The 22,772-nt window shown below is 42.6% G+C and overlaps 1 protein-coding gene across 1 annotated transcript; it reads left to right on the top strand.

Annotated features, from left to right (window-relative positions):
* Positions 1 to 1,448: 1,448 nt before the first annotated feature.
* On the top strand, positions 1,449 to 18,130 carry CPO (carboxypeptidase O). The gene is made up of 11 exons (XM_009939836.2): positions 1,449 to 1,528; positions 4,719 to 4,794; positions 5,210 to 5,334; positions 10,319 to 10,433; positions 11,470 to 11,571; positions 12,343 to 12,447; positions 13,074 to 13,184; positions 14,354 to 14,444; positions 15,021 to 15,223; positions 16,569 to 16,653; positions 17,862 to 18,130. Exons 1-11 carry the CDS (start codon positions 1,449 to 1,451, stop codon positions 18,128 to 18,130), a joined length of 1,362 nt encoding a protein of 453 aa, XP_009938138.2.
* The last annotated feature ends 4,642 nt before the right edge of the window (positions 18,131 to 22,772 follow it).

A 22,772-nucleotide genomic window follows, 5' to 3' on the forward strand; every position in this document is an offset into this window, starting at 1 on the left:
TGCTGCTTGCAAGCTGAAAGTTAAGTACACACTTATGTACTGTCTTTCACGAACAAATCTTCCGCTGAAGTCCCAAAACAACTCCATTTTTTAAATCAGTGAGAAACGTCTGCGACTACTTGCACAGGACTTTCATCTAAAGCCCATTAAAATCAACTACACTTCAAAGGAATTTGAATAAAAGACCTAGCAAGCAATTGTCATTTCTTCTGAATCCTATGCCCATTAAGGAAAATAACCCTATCTATCTTCATAACTATTTGGCATCATAGGAGTAATGTTTTCACTACAGAATAAATAGCTTCTGCTTTCAGTGTGGAGGCGCAAGCTTTGGGCTGGAGTTGAATTTTAGCATGTATGAGGATTTGCTCCATCAGTGCACATCTTTTCTGCAAGAGAAAAAAAAAGAAAAGATGAAGCCTTTTGGTTTTTTCCTCTATGCCTCCGTTTTTCTTGTTCCTACATTCTGAGTCCCTGGCAAGGAATTGAACACCAGTTCAAAGTCAGCTCTTGTGAAAGGGCACAGACAACACTGCAGAAAAACTTCAGAACATTAGTCCACCTCATAGCAGTTGTGGAGACAAAGGAAGCAAAAGCAAATGTTATCTGAGCAGATGTCCTGAGTGTCAATATGGAATATGGTCTTCCAACATGAGTTTGTTTTTCTGATTCCTCACAAATTGAACTGCCTCCAATCATGTAAACTGGACTTCCTTCAGCTCTTCTGGAAGTTACTGTGGGTTGGATATCTACATGGAGGAAAATACCATTATCAGGTTCAGGCTGTTGAGCAGATTATAGTGTGTGGCAATAAAATGAGAAGGGTCTGGTGTGATTTATGAAGACATCCATATTCTTCTCCTGCATGCAGCCTGGTTTTGTGAGAGACTGATGTCCCCATCTTTACCTTTTACAGGAATGTTAATTGTTTCTTTCATGTCCTCTTTTTGGCTAGGCTAGTGACAAAATTGCAGTTAAGAGGTCAAAGAAGTGTTCCACAAAGATACAAACACAGGAAGGAAGAGAGCAAGGATAGATCTTGTTTTACCACTGTTCTCTTGTTCTTCCCATCCCTATGGTATTTATAAGCTAATCTTCACTAGTTGCTGTGGATCTTGCAGGTAACACTTTCTCCAATGACTATCAACTTCATCACGCAACATTTTCAAAGATTTGAAGGTGACATCTAGAAAAATCTTTGTATTTCTTAGAAGTGCTTCAGTGAGAATGTTGCTAGTTGTATGTGTTTGTGTTTTGAGGCATGGAAGAGAGTTTGGGGAATTAAGAAAAAGTATAACTTCTAAAAGTGAAGTTAATGATTCAACAGGGGCAGATTCCTTTCCAGGATGTCTGGTTAGATATTATAATTGTAGAAATAAAATGTTCACTCCAGATCTCTCCTCCTCCTCTCTAGTTCTGCTCTGTCAGGCTGGGTTATTTGCACAAAGATGTGGCTTTTTCTTGGGATCATCTTTTCTCTCGGGGTGCTAATTCCTGGAAAACTCAGCTTGAAATTGCAGTATGATGGGTGAGTGTGAATGGAGTATGATGAAGAATTGCTCATGCAGTGAAATTACCAGGAACTGTGTAAGAATAATAATAACAATTGTGAACTGAAAACCTGGAGATAGGGTTACTAAGCTGTAAGCTTTGTAAGATTTGGAAAGAAAACGTAAAGATGGGAAATGATGAATGAATGAACCAAATCCAAGCCAACAAAGATGTGGCTGCAGGCGTGGGAGACAGAATGCCCCTCAAATGCACCTCAGGATGCTCTGCTTCCATTAGCTGAAATTCATTTGCCTTGGTCTCTTTCATAATGAACTTTGAAATCAGATGCTGTAGGAATAAAATGCCTTTTCTGAGTATAAAGCGGTTGGATGACTGAGCAAAACTATATCCATTAATAAATGACAGCTGAGGTTATGTGAAAAAATTGTGTCTCAAAAGCAGCTCAGATACTGAATGCCTGTTAGAAATCTGTAACAACAACAAAAAAGCTAATGGAGTTGGTCCAGACAATCTTCACCCCAAGGTGTCCAGAGAATGAAATTACCATATTTTTTATTACTGATTAATGCTTTAGAAAAGTATGAAATGTCTGTATTCTCCATTTTCAGTTCTGCTTCATGAGAAAATGAGTGATGTAAAATTATGCAGTTTTCCTGTTTAAACTATTCTGTTTCATTCACCCTCAACTTTACACGGAATGATAGGTCTCTCTGCCTTTACTGCACTTCGGATTTGCAGGAAGGGCATGAATATAGTGTGGCGGCCAGCTATCCACATAAAACTTTATACACAAAATTTTCTAAAGTAAATAGAGAAAGTAACCCAGTGCTGAATGCCTCTAGACTAATAATATTCCCAGAATATATTTTTCAAAAAGAGAGAAAACAAAAAAATACCTACTGCAAGTAAGTTCCTTAATAGTATACCTGTTCAACAAACCTTCTAGCAGAGCTCCTGACAGAGCATACAAAGTCACTACTTCTCTCTTTAAAATGTGTCATTTTCCCTTGGATAATATTTAACCTTTAGATTTGTATCAGGCACTCACTCAGGCCCTGTTGATTTCACTGAATAGAATTCAACAGACCCTTGGTAATGTAGCGTTCACTTTTGTTTCTAATTGCTGTCCAGGACTGAACCTATTGAGTACTTGCATGGGCAGCACCTGCACAGAGGTGAAATGACTAGTGAAGCCCATTTTTGTTGTCATTTGCTCTGTTCAATGACTTAAATGAAATATCCAATCTATGAGCATCCAAGCAAATACAGCTTGTGCTAAGAACAGGCCTTTAGTTTGGTAAGAAAGCTTAACTGCAGCATTTAAAAAACTGTTGTTCCCACGTGGTCACATGGGCTGACTTTGCGCTTCTCCACTGAGAATCCTAGCCCATAATCATAAACGAGTGTGTGCTTTCTAATCTTAGTTTACTATTAAAAATTATTTGTCTCCACATTGGCTATTGTGAAAGGTTTATCAGTAAATAAGAGCTGGCCATCTGGCAGCAATCTGACTGTCTGGCATTTCTTTCATTTGGTGTAATTAAGACATAATGTCAATGAGGATAGAAAGATATTACAGGATATTGTTTCCCTTCCTGGTAGACAAAGAGCAAAGCAAGCCCAGGCATTTACAGAGAATAAACTCTGAACTGCAGCTGAGATATTTATTCTCCTAGCAATGATGTTTATCCTGCATCTACAAGGTTCTGTTAGAAAGATATTATGGCTGTTGTACAAAATCGTTAGCAATGCAAATTTAATCATTTTGCCCCTTAGACGAGGGTCCTATATGCTAACAGTATGTTCTGAACTAGTAGTAAACAGCCCATTTTAACTATCAAGTTCTATGTTTCTCTATCAGCAAAGGTGATATTTTCAAGAGAGATGTAAAAAAACCCAAATCCCCCTATTTTTCAGTGGATAATGAGAATGAACAGTGAATTCTATTTGCATGTATATTAAGCTGATAATTGTACATTTGTGTATGGAAGCACAAATGATAGCAGTTGCAGTTCAAATTATGGGAGCATATAATATTGATGACCATAATGACCATGGCTTTAACAAAAAGCCATGCGAGGCTTTTACGCCAAGAATTACTGCTACAAAAAATTTAAAATCTATAATGTTCATGGTTTTGTACTTGTTCTGTAAAGGCTCCAAGGCCCACTGAAGTCACTGAAGGAGACTGTGAAGCAGTAGTTATTGGTTACTAACAAATAACGAACATTTCTGGAGTTCCCCATTCTATTAAATCCGTAGTGGATAACTGCTATCTTACCTTTGAATAACGTATGCAGTCATCAAAACCTACTCCTCATTATGAAACCCTTTCATTAGAAAGGCCATACTTGCTATCAGTCCTGGAAAGCTGAACTGAATAAACACTGAAAAAAAATTAGTAAAATAATCACAAAGGGTGTTTTAATAGAACATACAGATTTGCTTTTCCTGCATTTCCAACCATTTTAATTTGTTCTTTGTAAACTTTCAACACTTTTTTCAGATTAACCCTGAAAGTTTCTTGGGGCCTGATGAAAACAGGCTCAGACAATGGATCTGTGTGTCTTTTCTAGAAATATAAAATGATAGATCCTGAACTAGAAATTTTTGTTTCCTGCAAATTGAGTGAGAATATGGACTTCTGCAGACCACACTTTTCACTATTTGTGGAACAAATTGGCATTTCTCATGACAAGTCATTTGTGAACGTCCCAAGCTCTTAGCGATGTTCATTTATCATGGCTATCTAATGTTTCTACATGCTCAAGTAGCTCAGTAAAGCACCAAAACTATCTGGAATAAGTTGAATCATTCCCGAACAGGAGAAAACAAAAATGACATCTTATCAAATAAATAGTTTATTATAGATTATCAATGATCTTCCTTTGGCCCTGGTCCTGCTAAGGTAGAAATACACACTAGGGCTCATGTGAACAGTTGGCTTCAGTGAAGCTGGCATGGTGAATAAAGGATTGCCACTGGCAAGGAAGCAGGGTTAACACTCTAGCAACAGAGAACTCATATCACTTAGTCCTATTTGTAGCTAAACCATCCCAGGAATTCATCAATGTTTTTGTTGGAACAGCACTCAGTTACATGCTCTGTCTTCCTTCTACATAACAAAGTATCTCCTGTTGACTTATGAAAGCATGGGTACTTTAACAGACATTAATACTGATCTTGTTTCTCTACTGAATTTCCAGGGATCAGGTTTTGCATATCGTGCCAGAAACTTTTCAGCAAGTCCAGCATCTTCAGCATCTTTGCAGCACTTTACTGGTGAGTAAGAATAACCATGCATGGCCAAAAAGCACAGTGGGGTCTTGTGCTACAAAACAGATTTGCATGTAACTTTGGACAGGAATGAAAGTTAAGATAAACTTGAAAAAGTCTTTCTTTTTCTTTTTTTTCTTAGTGTAGGGTTGAATTACACTTCCACTACCTGAAAGAATTTATGGGAAGAAGTTAGTTTCCTCGCATGGCTCCATGAAGCTGCTGCTCCTTTTCAGTGGTGCCTGAGTCTGTGCTACAGCCTGTGCTGTGTGCTCTGCAAACAGATAGCTGGAGAATAGTTGAGGGGAGAACTTGAAGGAAAACTTCTTCCATTTATTGATATACAGCTACTCTATCTTAAATGTATTTTCTCATTCTGAAAACAGAGCTTGATTTGTGCTTTCCTTTCTTTGCTGCACAGCTGGATTTGTGGAAGCCCCTGCTGCCCGAAGACATCTGGGTTGGAGAAGACCTGCACATAAGGGTACCAGCCGCTCTGGTGCAGGAGGTGAAAGACAGCTTAGATCAGCCTACGGTCCCTTATAAGTACGACCTTTAATTTCCTGGTGGGAAAGGCTGGCTCTAATAATTTTGCTTGTTATCACAAAAGGACCTAGCCCTTTCAAATGAACAGTCAGCAAGTACTGATGATAGGACCCAACCTTTGTTCCAGCTGCCTCCTAGTTACCTTGACCTGCCCAATGCACAGGTGCTATATGTACTTTAACGTTTTAAAAGCACATTCCCCTATGCTCTCTTTATTCACCTTCCAGCTAGCCTGAACTATGAATTTGGAACTGGAATATGAGACAGCTCAATCTGTCTTGTTTCCTGCTGTTGCCTTCTCAGTGGCAGAGGATGGCACTCAGATGTATGACTCAGTTTTTTAGTCTAAACTCAGGAAGCCAAACTTGGTACAACCACTACTTATAGGAGCATGGATACTTGAACACAGGGTCCTCCCTGTTTTGGAGAGCCCAAAAGCTTAATCAGTGTCGCTACAAAGAAGCAGTCTCTGTAGCTCTCCTTTTCTCTTACTGTCTTTTATTGTTCCTCTGGTTTGGAGAAGAGCCCTTTCAAAGAGAATATTCAGTCATTTTCTTCAAAGCTGCAGTTTCCTACCCCTATTCCCCCTGCCAGGCTGGTGAGAATTTCCTGTCAGCATCCAGCTAGCCAGAGACATCCCAGCCTGGGACAAAGGTCCTGGTGGCAGGTCTCCACTATGCACACAACTGGGAGCCACAAGCTGCAAATGGCCCATGACGCTTTATCACACCTAACCAGCCACACATCTTCACTAACTGTTATGCTCCTGCTTCCAACCAGAAGATCTAATCCAGATACAAAGGGTATTTATGGGATTAAACAAGATCTATTCCTCACACAGCCCCGTTCTCATTTGGAACTCGCTTTTTCAGGTAACCAGTAGCTAGCTATATTTCATATAAACAATCCTGTAATAATTCAGGGCTGGTGAAAAATGGCCTATGGACATACACTGACATTTACCAACCAAAGATAAGTTAAAGGAGGCCTGGTGCCACTCCAAAGCTGTTTAGAGTTAAAGCTGATCTTGACATGCTGCATCTTGCCTGACAAATTCTTTTTAGTAAGTGTAATGCCCTGACAACCAGAGATGGAGAGACATGAGGTGGGAGTCAGTACAAATGATCTAGCATCAGGTTTAGGTATTTAGGGCTTAGACAACACTCCAGAAGCTATTTAACCTCTTATTTTTATCAAGGCTGTTCATTTTCTAATGGTTTCAACTGATTCTATTGGAAAAGTAAAGACTAAACTGAAGTTAGCAGCTTAATCTTTTTTTTTTTTCCCTGGGTTGAGACAGGAACTGTATCCACAGTTAGTGTTAGTATAGTGTACTGTTAGTGTAGTTAGGGTAGGCTACTAAAGAAAGAGGTGGGTAATTTAATAGTCAAGCTGAAATTTTTGCTTTGTATTGCAAAGGAGTTGAGACGAGTACGGCAATGTCAGAGTTAAAGTTCCCGTAACACTGAAAGCAGGGACCATCGTTTAGAAGGCACCTGTGTTAAAGATTTTATCCTCACACGAGTGGGTTACACTAGGTATTGCTTTATTCCCAACTCAGAGTTGGGCCATCACCTCAGTGAGTGGCCAAGCTTAACTCACTAGACTAGTTTATATACATTTATTAAACCAATTACATCAAGTCTAGAATCTTCATAAGTTTCTAAGCGACCGTTCCGTTCCTTTAAGTACATCATTTATTAAGTTCTTTCTATTCTTCTGTCTTCGTAGAATTCTCCCTCGCTGGTTTCAGGCCTTGCTTGGTTTCAGGGTCGTCTCGGCTTCTTTTGTGAATTCTGTTTGATACAATCCATACAATTGATTTCTATCCCAATTGCAAGATACCGATTGTATGGTTTCTTAACACAGCTGTGTTTACACAGCTGAATCTACGTTCTAGTTCTATGATTTTATTCTATTTTATAATCAATCTTTATAATCAATTTCTAACAGCTGACGTGCAAGGAAGGTAACATGACAGTTAGGTGTATAATGACAAAGACATGAATGACAAATTATCATCAGGACATCAGTGTTCTGACTGTGTCAGACTCTGGGATTTCAGTTCTCCAGAGCTCTGATCAGGCATTTTGCATGTGTGGTTTCAGTTCATGGGAATTTGCACCGCCTAAATTTTAGTTTGAAGTTCAGATGTGGATAAACATCAAAGCTCAGAGGGAAAGACAGCTGTAGCTACTCTTAAAAGTTTCTTATGTATATTTCAAGAAATGCCAATCAGTGCTACTGTCAGCAGAATAGCCTATTAGCTCTTACAGTGTTTGAAATCAACAATGTTTAAGCTACCTTTGCAATTGTCTTATCACAAACATTTACAACTAGCACAGATTTGTAATAGTGTTACATGGGGCTGATTGCAGTGAGAAAGCACAGTGTATGGTCCTAAATGGTCTGAAGCCAAGGAAGAGGTTTTATTGACTCCCTTGGTCATGGAATCACGCCTGTGTTATACTCGTTTCTGAACTAATTTGTAGCTAAAAAGCAAGACAAGCTTTTTGGAGGAAAGAGGGAATTTGTTGTAAATTGCAATGAATACTCCTGTGAAGTCTTTGCAAATTGAAAATGTCCCCATAAAACAAAATAAAACACTAATCTTAAATTTTCACTTTTCTCTCCTTTTCCCAAAAGGCGGTATTTTTGAGTTTTGCCCAGAAGTAGAAGTGGTGAAGAAAAGAAAGATATCGAGCATTTTTTTTAATAGAACATAGTCAACCTTTAAAAAAAATCTGGTAAAATTATTACTTTATTGTTAAAATCCAGTGAAAATCTCAGTACTTTAAACTTTCTCTTACATAGAATCAGAATCATAGAATGCTTTGTGTTGGAAGGGACCTTTAGAGGTCATATAGCCCAACCCCTCTGCAGTGAGCAGGGACACCTGCGACTAGACCAGGTTGCCTGGCCTTGAATGTTTGCAGAGATGGGGCCTCCACTGCCTCTCTGGGCAATCTGTTCCAGTGTTTCATCACCCTCATGGTAAAAAATATCTTCCTTATATCGAGTCTAAATCTACCCTCTCTTAGTTTAAAGCCATTATTCCTTGTCCTGTCACAACAGCCCTTGCTAAAAAGATTTTCTCCATCTTCCCTGTAGGTCGCCTTTAAGTACTGAAAGGCTGCAATAAGGTCTCCCTGGAGCCTTCTCTATTCCAGGCTAAACAGCCCCAACTCTCTCAGCACTTCCTCACAGGAGAGGTGTTCCAGCCCTTGGATCATTTTTGTGGCCTCCTTCTGCACCTGCTCCAGCAGGTCCATGTCTCTCCTGTGCTGAGGGCTCCAGAGCTGGATGCAGGACTCCAGGTGGGCTCTCACCAGAGCGAAGCAGAGTGGCAGAATCCCCTCCCTCGACCTGCTGGCCACACTTCTCTTGATGCAGCCCAGGATGCTGTTGGCTTTCTGGGCTGCGAGAGTACGTTGTTGGCTTATGTCCAGCTTTTCATCCACCAGTATCCCCAAGTCCTTCTCAGCAGGACTGCTCTCCATCCCTTCATCCCCCAGCCTGTATTGATACTGGGGGTTGTCCTGACCCAGATAGTGGACCTTGCTCTTGGCCTTGTTGAACCTCATGAGGTTCACACAGGCCCACCTCTCCAGCTTGTCCAGGTCCTTCTGGATGGCATCCTGTCCTTCTGCACGTCAACTTCACCACTCAGCTTGGTGTCATCTGCAAACTTGCTGAGGGTGCACTCGATCTCGCTGTTTGTGTCATTGATGAAAATATTAAACAGCACTGGTCCCAGTACGGACCCCTGAGGGACACCACTTGTCACCGGCGTCCATTTGGACATTGAGTCATTGACCACTACCCTCTGGCTGTGACCTTCCAACCAATTCCTTATCCACCAAACAGTCCACCCATCAAATCTGTACCTCCCCAATTTAGAGAGAAGGATGTTGTGGGGGACCGTGTCGAAAGCCTTACAGAAGTCCAGATAGGCGACATCTGTTGCTTTTCCCTTGTCCACTGATGCAGACACTCCATCACAGAAATCCACTAGGTTGGTCAGGCAGGACTTGCCCTTGGTGAAGCCATGCTGGCTGTCTTGAATCACCTCCCTGTCCTCCATGGGCCTTAGCGTAGCTTCTAGGAGGATCTGTTCCATCATCTTCCCAGGCACAGAGGTGAGGCTGACAGGTCAGTAGATCTTAGGGTCCTCCTTTCTACCCTTTTGAAAAATGGGCACAATATTTCCCTTCTTCCAGCCACCAGGGACTTTGCCTGACTGCCATGACTTTTCAAATATTATAGAGAGTGTCTTGGTGACTACATCAGCCAATTCCTTCAGGACTCTGGGATGCATCTCATCAGGTCTCATAGACTTATGCATGTTCAAGTTGCTTAGGTGATCACGAACCTCATCTCCACTTACAGTGGGAGAAGCTTTACTCCCCTGGTCCCCATCTTGCAGGCCATTGACTTGGGAGGCGTGAGGAGAGAGCTTGCCAGTAAAGACTGAGGCAAAAATTGTTGTTGAGTGCCTCAGCCTTCTCCTCATTTCTTGACTCTAGATCACCATTCTTGTTTGTCGGGGGGGCACGCTTTCTTTAACCTTCCTTTTCTGGCTGACATACCTGCAGAAGCCCTTCTTGTTATATTTTGCATCCCTTGCCAAGTTCAGCTCCAGCTGTGCCTTGGCCTTCCTGACCCCATCCCTACACAACTGGGCAGCATCCCTATACTCTTCCCAAGATATCTGTCCCTGCTTCCACTGCCTGTGCAGTTCCCTATTGCTCTTTAATTTGACCAGCATGTCTCGACTCGGCCGTGCCAGCCTCTTCCCTTCCTTGACTGACTGATAAGTGAAAGTAACCATTGTGCTGATGGTGATGAATTTGGCAGGCAGTCCACAACAGAAGGGGCTAAATCCTTTCATTTGTTCATGTAAGCAATGTATCCATCATGACAGTTCTGCAGTAATTGTTAGTGTTTATTTTCTTTTCTACCTCCCCCTTTCCCCTTCCTTCAGAGTCCTAATACCTGATGTGCAGGAACTTGTGGATCAGAGCATGCCAAGGGAGACGAGCAGCCACAGACAGGTCCCAGAAGGTTATGTCTACACCCAATATCATCCAATGGAAGAGGTAAAGAGGAACTCAAGTGTGCTTTCTGTATTTGTTGCTTCTATTTTGTAAATGCCACAGCAAGTAACTCCGTGCTTGTAGAAAGCTCAGCTGCAGCCACTGGAGCTCTTTCCAGCTTTCTTCTTTGCAGAATCTGTCCTTACTCTTTGACTAGAATCTTGACCTGGTTGAATTGAACATTAATTTGCCATTGATTTTGATTAAATCCTCACTTCCTCCCTGACCAAAACCTAACTGCTCTGTGTGAAGCAGCCATATTGTTTTGCAAATAATATTCTGTGATTCAGTTGATTGGTTTGTTACCTTTCTACTATAATATGTTTTATCATGACATCTAGTGTTTATTTATTTAAGCCCCAGTGTGTTTGATGCTGAGCCAAATGTGAAGTGCAGTGAGTATTGCAGTCTCTGGAATCCTGGTGAGGAAAAAGAGGTGAACAGTGGGAGACCTGCAGAAAGAAGCAATTTAAGGACAGGTTTTTGACACTTCCTGAGAGAATAATGTCGTGAGAGTAGGTAGTGAAGACTTCTTGGTGCTGTGTTTCACAGCCTGGACAAAGGCAGAACATGGTGGTATTCTTGCTCCTAGCCACATAATAAGAGTGAGAGAGCAGAGTCAATCCTCATGTATATTTTGTTTGAGCTGCCCATTGGGGATGACTGATGCTGAACTCAGATGTGGAAAATCAGTGCTGATAGGGAAGATACTCTAATACTGCTTTGAAGATTTGATGGTGTGGCTCCATGTCTGGTGAAGCCTGGAACAGAATGGGCATGTTGAATAAGATCCAGAACAGAGTATCAGTGTTGTATTGCAGTGATGTTATCTTTTAACATCCAGTGAGATATGACCATGCCTTTGCTCAGAAGCAAGTGAAAGGCCTTCCATGAGTGTTAAGTGGTATCACAGATTGAAATAAGCTCTGAGGAAAATGTTGCTTGTCTAAGCAAAAGAAAATGCTTTAATCTGGAAATGGAGGTGGGAAAGAGCAGGAAACTCCCACTTTGAGCCAAGAATTCTCTGTGACTATTTCAGATTTATCAGTGGATGACTCAGATCCAGAAGAACAACAATGAGCTGGTGACTCAGCACTACCTGGGGAAGACAATCGAGAATCGAACAATATATTATCTGCAGGTAAGGAAGGAATTTTCTTAAAATGAATGAAAGTTATGTTCACAAAAAAGTACACAAAAAAGGAGAAGGCAGGATTCAGACCTGTTTTGAGACCGTGCTCATCACAACTTACTGAAATAGTAAGAGATGGTTTTACTCCTCCACAGTACAGTAAGATTTCCCAACTTTCATATACACTATGACCATAAATTTGCTATTGCTATTATGCAGTGAAAACAACCAATTTAACTGAAGTCTTATTTAGAAATACAAATCAAGCTAAAGCTAGCTTGGCAACAGCTGTGTGTGAGGATAAAGAGTTTTGTTTTGTTGTTCTTATTACTTTTTACAGCATATAGCCTTTCTGCTAGAAGTATTCCATGACATCTTTTATCACATGCTCTAGTAAAAACCATAGCCTTAATAATTGTGTTAGTTATTGTCTAATCTGTTCCTATCCCTGAGTAAAATTAGATTCCCTGGCTTTTTGTACATTCCCTTCTAAAAAAAAAGAATCTCTAAGTAAGAACAAGTCCTGTGAATGACTAATATAAATGAAAAAGGAACTGTTTTATCGACACTCCTGCTCAACAGACACTTCAAGACTCTTGCCCTGCGATACTACAGACATGGGGTTACTAGGAAAGAGAGCTCGTCATAATGATGTCTGCAATAATAATAATCTCAGATGGCTCAACAGCGTATCGAGGCACATCCTTTTCTTTCTGTATTACGCTAGGCTATTTTATTGTAATGTAAGTTTTCCAAATGATCATTTTTACACTCTCTCAGATCAGTCAACCATCAGATAAAACCAAGAAGATCATTTGGATGGACTGTGGGATTCATGCCAGAGAATGGATCTCTCCAGCCTTCTGCCAGTGGTTTGTGAAAGAAGTAAGTCCTCACCTTTCCACTTAGATAATGCAAAAAACACGTCACTTTGGAGACTTCAGTTCTCTTCTCTATCACGGTACCAAGAATTATGCTTTTTCTGTTAAAATATGATTTTCAAAATTAGTACATAGTAAAGATACCTCTGGAGACCTAAATCCAAATTACAGTTTGAGGTGAGATATGGGACAATATTTGTTAGCACATTGTTTCTTCCACCTAAACTGATTCCAAAGCCACTGAACTTTACAGCAATCTCTCCATTTCCCACAGTGGCTTTTGGATCAAGCCTCTCTGCATCACAAAGCCACAGAGCCCCTGGAAAAAAGCAACCCTAAGACATGGTATAGCCATGTTCCACGTGTACTGAAAGAACCTGGCACACAGGTACACTATCATGCAGCTTTCATACCTGCAAGACTGTATCCATATGTACACTATAACTGGATACACTGTTGCTTTGTTAATGGCAAAAGCTAGATATCTGAAAATACCTGGTGATCAAGGAGATCTTGGATACCATGGTGACAGCCAGGTGTGAGCGATTCCCTGATGACAGTTCTAAACTAGCTTGTTCCGGTGATCACCTCTAGATTCTCTCCTCAGTCCTCTGTATTTTTTCTTTTGAGATCCTTCAAAATTACAAATCTGACCCAAAGATAAGCAGGTTTCTGCAGAATTTGGACCTCTACGTCCTGCCAGTCCTCAATATTGATGGGTACATCTATTCCTGGGAAAAGGTAAGTAGTGAAAATCCAGGAACTGGATTGAAAGTTAGATGAGCACAGCATGTGTTGTTAATTTTAGATACAATCATAGCAACTACATTTAAGCAGAAAGCAGTGACAGAATCATTATCCACACAAACCCTGTCATGGCAGAGAGATTTTGTTTCTTCTGGTAAATCAGCAGTCACTTGAGATACAGGGCCAAAAATTCCTAGCAAATGTCATGAGCGTTGGGAATAGAGAAGGACAAAAACCACAGGATCAATTGCTTTTGGTTTTCTGGGGATGGACTTACTTCCCTGTTAACAGCTCAAGCCTTGGTTGACAAAGATAGGCATGTCTAGAGGCGTCAGTCATTCTTCGCAAGAGACCTCAACTAGCAGATGGGTCTAAGCGCTTATGCAGTGTGGGACAGGAGGAGAATTGGTCAAATATTGGGCTATTTGGTCTTGAAATAGACATGCTCTCCCACATAATCTTCCTTTTTTGATATGGAGGATAATGCAAAATGTTGGTCTTCAGCAACTCTCATCATGCTTCCAGGCTCCAGAGCCCCATCAAAATACCTTTCAATGCAGGACCTCAAGCATGGCCCAGCAGGCTTAGCCTAACCCCACGTGGATCCTGCTGTCTCCAAGCTTGATGCCCAGCAGGTTTGGGGAATACCACACCTTGCACTTGGATGCACAGGTAATTCAGCCAGGAAGATCATACAGGCAGTGCAGTGAGGTGTGCAGAGAAGCAAGAATAGAAGTGAGTATAGCAGGGAACCAAGAAGAAGCAGCAAGACTAGTTGACAAAAAAAGTATTCTTCTTCTTGAATCTGAAACAAACAGAAGTTCAGCTATCATCTCTTGGATACAGAGGTATCCCTCACAATGCCAAGTCTTTCTCAAGAGTGCGACACTGTATGGAAGAAGTGGAGTACTACAGAAAAATCTTTTTTTTTTTTTTTAAAGCTCAGGAGGCTCATTTCAAGGTGCATGCAGGCTTGTGGAAGATGACAGCCTGGCTGTAGTAGATAAAATGTTCTATCATTAAGCTTTATCACCGTTGCACACAGAGTCACACTGTTACAATACAGGAGTTCCTCAGAATGCAGAGGTCTAAAATAAAGGAGTCTTTACACCTACGGATCATTGAGTTGTCATTATAATGTAACTGAAGTTACTTTTATTTAGGAACGCTTGTGGAGGAAAAACCGTTCTCCGCATATGAATGGCACCTGCTATGGGACAGATCTGAACCGAAACTTCAATTCCTCCTGGGACAGTAAGTTCCAAGTATTTAAGATCAGCAACACAAACGTAGAGCAAGAGTAATAAATAGTCTCTGAAATAAGATGAAGTCCTATAAGAAAGGAATATTCATCTCATCATCAAGACATATGTAAAAATAAAAACCTGGTTTGTAAAAATTGTAAGTCATTTCAACTGGCATTTATTTTTGTGAGCAGAAAATTGCTGCTTTTATAACTATACGTCTAATTCACTGCAGGAGCAAGCATCAGCTCTAGGCAGCAATGTTAGGAGTTGGTCATTTAACAGCCAGTATTTGTGTTTGCCATGAACTTCCAGGAGCCCTGAAAGATTCCCTGGAAGGTGGTATACTGTGGTGGTGTTAGAGTGTTCTCGTTGCAGCCAGCCTGTGAATGCGCATTAAACATTTCAGTCTTGTAGTAAATTTTAGTTACTACCAACAGAGTAAAATGTTAAAGTCCCACTGAGCTGTCTAGTCTCCCTGCTCACATTTACACACACCTTAAGACTTCAAGATAAACTTACCCATTTCTTCTGAACTGGTGTTTGTATGTCTCTCCTTAGATTCACTTTTTGTATTCCTTTCCAGGTATTGGTGTTTCTTATAACTGCAGCAGTGAAACCTTCTGTGGATCTGGACCAGAATCAGAGCCTGAGACAAGAGCTGTGGCTCAGTTTATTGACAAGAAGAAGAGTGACATTTTGTGCTATTTAACAATTCACTCCTATGGACAGTACATCCTCACACCGTATGGTTCCACAACCAAACCTCCAAGTAACAGTGAACAACTGGTATGGCAAAATATTCATCTTTTATACTTTTAGAGACAAAGTATAGGCAGTAGCATGTGGCACAACTCTATTTGCCCTCTTGCCTTTCCTTTGGAGGAGCTGGGCTTATTCAGGGGCTTGGGTCCCAGATTTATTTCTGCTCCTCACATTGCCCACATAGCAAGGACAGGTTATTGGCTGACATTGGCTCCCCTCCCCCACTCAGCCAAGAAAACTGGAACCATCCTGCAGGCAGTTTAATATCTGCATTAGCTCTATGTATTTAAAACATCTCTGAGTTTACAACTCCTCTCATATCTGTCTGATAGCGCTTGGCTTCTACTTACCACCGCTTTTCCATCTTCTACACAGAACCTCTTGTGATAGAGATTTAGTGTTTCTATGGAGGAAAGATGAAGCAACAAGGAGAAGAAGTAGCAAGTAACTTTTCTTTAAAGAAAGCTTCCTCTGAGGCAGGTCTCCAGGGGTTTAGCTGCTCATTTCCCTAATGTAGGGCTGTGGTCTCTTGATCTTTCTTGGTTGCCTGCTGTGTGTGCAGTATAAGCAAAGTTTATTTGCCTCATAATTAATCCTAATCCTTCATCTTAAATCAGGACAACTGAAGATTTACTGTTAGGGTTACTGCAATGTGAGTAGGTGGAAGAGAGCACCAAGATCTTGCTGGATACAAGAACGTGTTTGCACTTTCGGACACCAGCACATTATACGCATATTATTGTCATGATTGTGTCCAGAAAGGGTATTCCACATGTATTCACTAGGAGAATGGGAGTAAAGTAGGCACTTACTTCTTGGTTACTTCTGCCCTCAGTTTCTGAGTGTTCTAATTTAAGTTCATTAACACATGTATATATATGAACATTCCAGTAGCTGGAGCACTGGTCAAGAGCATGAGGCACTTGGGTTCTAACTTCATATGACTCCTTGGAGAAGCCATTTAGTCTGTCTATGGCTCAGTTTCTAAAGATGGTGAGATACAGAGTCTTTGGTAATGTAACAAGTGCAAGACATCAATCTCTGCTGTAGTCAGTACCAGTATGCTATACAGCACAGACTATAATTCTCCAAAATACAGCCCTCTCGCTTTACAACAAAGCAAATACTTTCTCTACCTAACAGCAGAGTCATTTTAAAATTGTAACATAATTTGCATTTAAAAAATCAAGAACAATTTTCCCAAATGTTTGTAATGGGTTTCTCTAAGGTCCTGAACTAATAACACCAAAACTTAAAGCTGATCATATGTAAATGTAAAGCTGAAAGAGACAAAAATTTTGGTCCTCTCAAAACAATTTCCAAATGTACTGGCACTGATGATAATGCTGTTCCTATCTGGAACTTACAGATGCATGTTACAGAGAAAGCAGCTGCTGCCCTGATGGGAAAATATGGGACCAGTTATGAAGTAGGATCAACCTCTTTAATTTTATGTAAGTTCCTTTATGTTTCCCTTTGATTGCTCTGTTTTTCAAACAGAGTCATTCTTGTGTCACAGGCATAGTAAGCACTGTTCTGCTGAATTTCCTCTTTGAGTAACATTTAATGGGCTGGTTGCGTGGAACATCTAAGCAGTCAAACACATTTGAATGTTATATAGCTGACTGTGGGAAGGATGGAAGCATTGATCAGAAGCCATTTCCTACATGAATTCCCCACAGATGCATCACAGGGGACAGAAGGAGATTGGTGATAGATCATCCTGACCCTGCTGAAGTCAGCATCAAAAATCCTACTTGTCTTCACTGGAGTCAAGCAAAAATTAAAATCTCAATCAGGTCTATAGGTACTCCATCAGACATTGTCACATGGCAGCTGCTTGCATTTCTGTGTGAAATATGTTGGTTTCAGCCTCTTTCCTAACAGACTGGACAGACACATCACGAACAGACCATCACAGCTGGTAGTAGTTGACAGCCTTTACATAGAGGACTACCAGGCCCTAGATACTGCCTGGTAAACCAAATCTTTTCCGAGTAAGCAATAAGTCATGCTAGTCACTCAGAACAGTAAGTAGTCAGTTCCAATACTCATCTGGTTTTGCACATTCACAGCATCTGTCTGTGCCAGTCCCTGAGTCACTTGAGTCACCAACTGCATGAGTAATGCAGTGTAAGTATAAGGCAACTTGTCCATTCCTAGGACTGCATTTTGCCAGCGTTTGGACTTACATTGAACAAGTAAGAAAAAAGATCTGTGAGGCAAATGAACTGTGATACAGGGAGGAGCCAGAAATTTTTCAGACTTAATCAAAATTATGCTTAAAAACAAATATACAAAGAAATTCCAGGCAGTGTCAATGTAGGAAATGAAGTATCAGAACATAAAAATGGCCAATACATCTTGTACTCACACTAGTCACAGTAAAATGATAAAAACACAGAATCCCTGGAACTCATTTCCTGTTACTGTACAATACCAGCTTATGAAGAATTGTTTCATTCAGGAAACTCCCTGGAAGACTTTTAGTGTAATTAAGAATTGCAGCACCTAGAAACTCTGCTCTCCATGTCACAGTGATATACGGTTACTGCTTAGTTCAGTGATTCTGGTATAATCTTGCATTAACTATAGCATGAAGTATTTTCAAAGAAGAACTGTGCTTAATACAAATATCTCCCTTCTATTTTTAAATTCACAGACAGTAACTCAGGCTCCTCACGGGACTGGGCTCACATGATTGGCATTCCTTTCTCCTACACATTTGAACTGCGAGACAACGGTACTCATGGATTTGTTCTACCACCTCAGCAGATCCAGCCCACATGTGAGGAGACTATGTTGGCTGTGAGAACTATCATAGGCTATGTTGATCAGAAGTACTTCCCAGGTGGGGCTGTGATGCTGACCTCCAGCAGCCTGGGCCTAAGCCTTTGCCTGAGTGTTGTACTTACATGGACTCTTTCTTAAAAATGTCTTAGAGAACCCAGCAGGAGACTCCCATGCGAAGTATAACGTCCCTTTGAAAACACAAAATTACATGAGCAGAGAAACTAAATGTCAAGTATTTCAATAAAGGCTCATCCCACAAAATGCAAGCATCCACTTGTGGTTTTGATAGCTGTGTTTTAGGGAAGGAGGAAAGAATGAAGAGTTGTGGTAACTTCCCAAGCTTCACTTGCTGGCTCTGCAAGAAGCCAGCTTGGGTACACACAAGGATAGAGCACTATTACTCCCTGGTTCTTGAGCATGTTTTCAGGGGCTCACCTGGGCCTATGCAGCCCTTCTGCCAGCCACAGTCCTGCTCTGTTACAATTCTCTCCACTGCCTGACCCCACTGACTTCTGGGTCTTGCTCGTACTAGCAGGACGCCTGTGAGACTGTCCCCAGTTCTCACCACAGAAAATTAGACTGCTTCCTTGACATAGAACTTCCTTCCCTGAACTGCCACACTGGTGTTTACCAGAAAATACAGGGCCTCGAAAGCTGGTGAAAGGTCATAACCAGGCAACAATCAACAGCAGCCTGAAACAAGGTGAACAGTTGTGCTGGTACAAGTGTGTGGGGACAGATAAGAGGTGTGGCCCTGTCACTTCGGTGTAGTCAGGTTAGTGAAGATAGAAACAGCCCAAATCCTTCAAAAATACAAAAGGGAAAGGGAAAAGGAAGATGAGAATGGGGTGTTATTCCTACAGAGCAGACCAGAGAGTGACTTCTTTGCATCTTCAACTACCAAAACTATGTGACTGGTGGCGACAAATATCCTCCTCAAGTCAGAATCCTAAGGGATTTCATTACAGATGGTATGTAATGAAATCCTATTTAGAGAGGTGCCTTTCTTACAAACCACCTTAATACTTTGGAGCTGACTCTGCAGAAAGACTGGGGCCTGGATGCATGGGATCTGCCTGAGGTCCTCATGCAAAGATGGAAGCTCAGTGGAGCACTGGAGGAAAGGAAATATTTCAGCCCATCAAGGAGGGACACTCCACCTGACCCACTGGAAAGCAAACATCAGGGAAAGAGCTTCCGTGTTGTTACAGCCAACACCAGAGGGTGCAGGGCATTCACTGAAATGGGGAAGACCTATTTTCACAGAATCACAGAATGATAGGGGTTGGAAGGGACCTCTGTGGGTCATCTAGTCCAACCCTCCTGCCGAAGCAGGACCACCTACAGCAGGCTGCACAGGACCTCGTCCAGGCGGGTCTTGAATATCTCCAGAGAAGGAGAATCCACAACCTCTCTGGGCAGCCTGTTCCAGTGCTCCGTCACCCTCAGAGGGAAGAAGTTCTTCCTCATGTTCAGACGGAACTTCCTGTGCTTCAGTTTGTGCCCATTGCCCCTTGTCCTGTCGCTGGGCACCACTGAAAAGAGTTTGGCCCCATCCTCCTGACACCCACCCTTAAGATATGTATAGGCATTTATAAGGTCCCCTCTCAGCCTTCTCTTCTTCAGACTGAACAACCCCAGCTCCCTCAGCCTCTCCTCATAGGACAGATGTTCCAGTCCCCTCATCATCCTTGTAGCCCTCTGCTGGACTCTCTCCAGTAGCTCCTCATCTTTCTTGAACTGAGGAGCCCAGAACTGGACACAGTACTCCAGAAGGGGCCTCACTAGGGCAGAGTAGAGGGGGAGGAGAACCTCCCTCGACCTACTGGCCCCACTCTTCTTAATGCATCCCAGGATTCCATTGGCCTTCTTGGCAACAAAGGCACGCTGCTGGCTCATGGTCAACTTGTCATCCACCAGAACACCCAGGTCCCTCTCCGCAGAGGGCTGCAGAGCAGGTCAGCCGCTGGCATGTACCGGTGCATGGGCTTATTCCTCCACCAGTGCAGGACTCTGCACTTGCCCTTGTTGAACTTCCAGGTTCATCTCTGCCCAACTCTCCAGCCTGTCCAGGTCACGCTGAATGACAGCACAGCCTGCTGGTGTATCTACCACTCCTCCCAGTTTTGTGTCATCAGCAAACTTGCTGAGGGTACACTCTCACTCTTCATCCAGGTCATTGATGAAGAAGTTGAACAAGACTGGGGATAGATGAGGGGGAGAGCCATGGATGTTGCCTACCTCGACTTCAGCAAGGCTTTCGACACTGTCTCCCATAACATCCTCCTAGGGAAGCTCAGGAAGTGTGGGCTGGATGAGTGGTCAGTGAGGTGGATTGAGAACTGGCTGAATGGCAGAGCTCAGAGGGTTGTCATCAGTGGCGCTGAGTCTAGTTGGAGGCCGGTAACTCGTGGTGTACCTCAAGGGTCAGTACTTACCCCAGTCTTGTTCAACTTCTTCATCAATGACCTGGATGAAGAGTGAGAGTGTACCCTCAGCAAGTTTGCTGATGACACAAAACTGGGAGGAGTGGTAGATACACCAGCAGGCTGTGCTGTCATTCAGCGTGACCTGGACAGGCTGGAGAGTTGGGCAGAGATGAACCTGGAAGTTCAACAAGGGCAAGTGCAGAGTCCTGCACTGGTGGAGGAATAAGCCCATGCACCGGTACATGCCAGCGGCTGACCTGCTCTGCAGCCCTCTGCGGAGAGGGACCTAGGTGTTCTGGTGGATGACAAGTTCACCATAAGCCAGCAGCGTGCCCTTGTTGCCAAGAAGGCCAATGGGATCCTGGGATGCATTAAGAAGAGTGGGGCCAGTAGGTCGAGGGAGGTTCTCCTCCCCCTCTACTCTGCCCTAGTGAGGCCCCTTCTGGAGTACTGTGTCCAGTTCTGGGCTCCTCAGTTCAAGAAAGATGAGGAGCTACTGGAGAGAGTCCAGCAGAGGGCTACAAGGATGGTGAGGGGACTGGAGCATCTCTCCTATAAGGAAAGGCTGCGGGAGCTGGGCATGTTTAGTCTGAAGAAGAGAAGGCTGAGAGGGGACCTTATAAATGCCTATACATATCTTAAGGGTGGGTGTCAGGAGGATGGGGCCAAACTCTTTTCAGTGGTGCCCAGCGACAGGACAAGGGGCAATGGGCACAAGCTGAAGCACAGGAAGTTCTGTCTGAACATGAGGAAGAACTTCTTCCCTCTGAGGGTGACGGAGCACTGGAACAGGCTGCCCAGAGAGGTTGTGGAGTCTCCTTCTCTGGAGATATTCAAGACCCACCTGGACAAGGTCCTGTGCAGCCTGCTGTAGGTGGTCCTGCTTCGGCAGGAGGGTTGGACTAGATGACCCACAGAGGTCCCTTCCAACCCCGAACATTCTGTGATTCTGTGATTCTTCTCCTCCACTTGCTTGATGATGACCTCTAGATTGTGTTGCTCCATCATCTTTCCCGGGATGGAGGTAAGGCTGACCGGCCTGTAGTTCCCTGGGTCCTCCTTCTTGCCCTTTTTGAAGACTGGAGTGACATTGGCTTTTCTCAAGTCCTTAGGCACCTCTCCTGTCCTCCAGGACCTTTCAAAGATGATGGAGAGTGGCTCAGCAATGATGTCCGCCAGCTCCCTCAGCACTTGTGGGTGCATTCCATTGGGGACCATGGTTTTGTCGGCATCCAGATTGCTGAAGTGATCTCTCACATAACCCTCCTTGACCAAGGGAAGGTCATCCTTTCTGCAGGCTTCCTCTCTTACCTCCAGGGCCTGGGATTCCTGAGGGCCGGCCTTAGCACTAAAGACTGAAGCAAAGGCGGCATTCAGTAACTCTGCCTTCTCTGCATCCTCCATCACCTGGACACCCACCTTGTTCAGCAGTGGCCCCTGTAACTTTAACCTGTAATTTTAACCTGTAGTCTGTCTGCTTTTAAATCCAGGAGTCCTGTATCCCAGAAATATGTCCACCAGGCTTGTCTATTACAGATAATAGGATAGATTTTCTTTTTTTCCCTGACAGAAAACAAAGGGCTGGGGGGAAAAGATTTTGTGTGAAATGTCTGATTTTCTTAGCACATCTCAACATTCCGCTTGAAAATGGAAAGTGTTCTAACCAGAGATTTTCAACAAAATATTTCCAACTTTGGAGAAGAGAATGCTTTTTTTTTCCCTCTGATTGCTAGAAATCTAGTGTTGGCAAATGCAGATCAAGAGCTTCTTCCAGAAAACTCACAGATAAAGGACATTGAGAGGAGTGAAATATTACTACCCTCAAGTTATGAAGTACAGCAAGACTTAGTGACCTGACTAAGATCTCATAGAGGGTCTGTGGCAGAACCTGGAAAATTCTTTTGTCCAATTCTCTTCCAAGAGAATCTCTTGTCACTGCCAAGAGGATGCATATCAGGTGACCATGGCACTGTTAAAAAAAAAAATTAAACGCTGCAGTCATTTTTCCAGAGCACATCTTACTGTCATTTTGTCTGTACTGCTAGTTGACAGACCTTAGCTCCTGCATTCATTGTTCACAGATTATTACCAATTGGTGTAGCTAAGTCCGTCTAACTCCTGCAGGTTCCCCAGAGCATAGTCCTTCCAGACCAACCATGCATTTACATTAAGACCAGTCTGTTGCTGGGCTCTGTGGCAGAAGGTGTCACTAATTCGCACTTCTCCCCACAGGAACATCACTCCCCAAACTTATGTTTAGTTTAGGATGTGACTTGTAAGCCCTTATGTTTGTATTTGTATATTGTGTCTTTGGAACTGTAAGAAAAAAGATAATGCCTGTGAGATGTCTT

The sequence above is a fragment of the Opisthocomus hoazin genome, chromosome 9 (assembly GCF_030867145.1).
Source record: "Opisthocomus hoazin isolate bOpiHoa1 chromosome 9, bOpiHoa1.hap1, whole genome shotgun sequence".
NCBI lineage: Eukaryota > Metazoa > Chordata > Aves > Opisthocomiformes > Opisthocomidae > Opisthocomus > Opisthocomus hoazin.

Bases quoted from the DNA above. Each gene is read 5' to 3' on its own strand.
- CPO (XM_009939836.2), top strand. From the start codon at position 1,449: ATGTGGCTTTTTCTTGGGATCATCTTTTCTCTCGGGGTGCTAATTCCT. The intron at 4,795-5,209 runs GTGAGTAAGAAT...TTTGCTGCACAG, and splicing joins ATCTTTGCAGCACTTTACTG to CTGGATTTGTGGAAGCCCCT. The intron at 11,572-12,342 runs GTAAGGAAGGAA...ACACTCTCTCAG, and splicing joins GAACAATATATTATCTGCAG to ATCAGTCAACCATCAGATAA.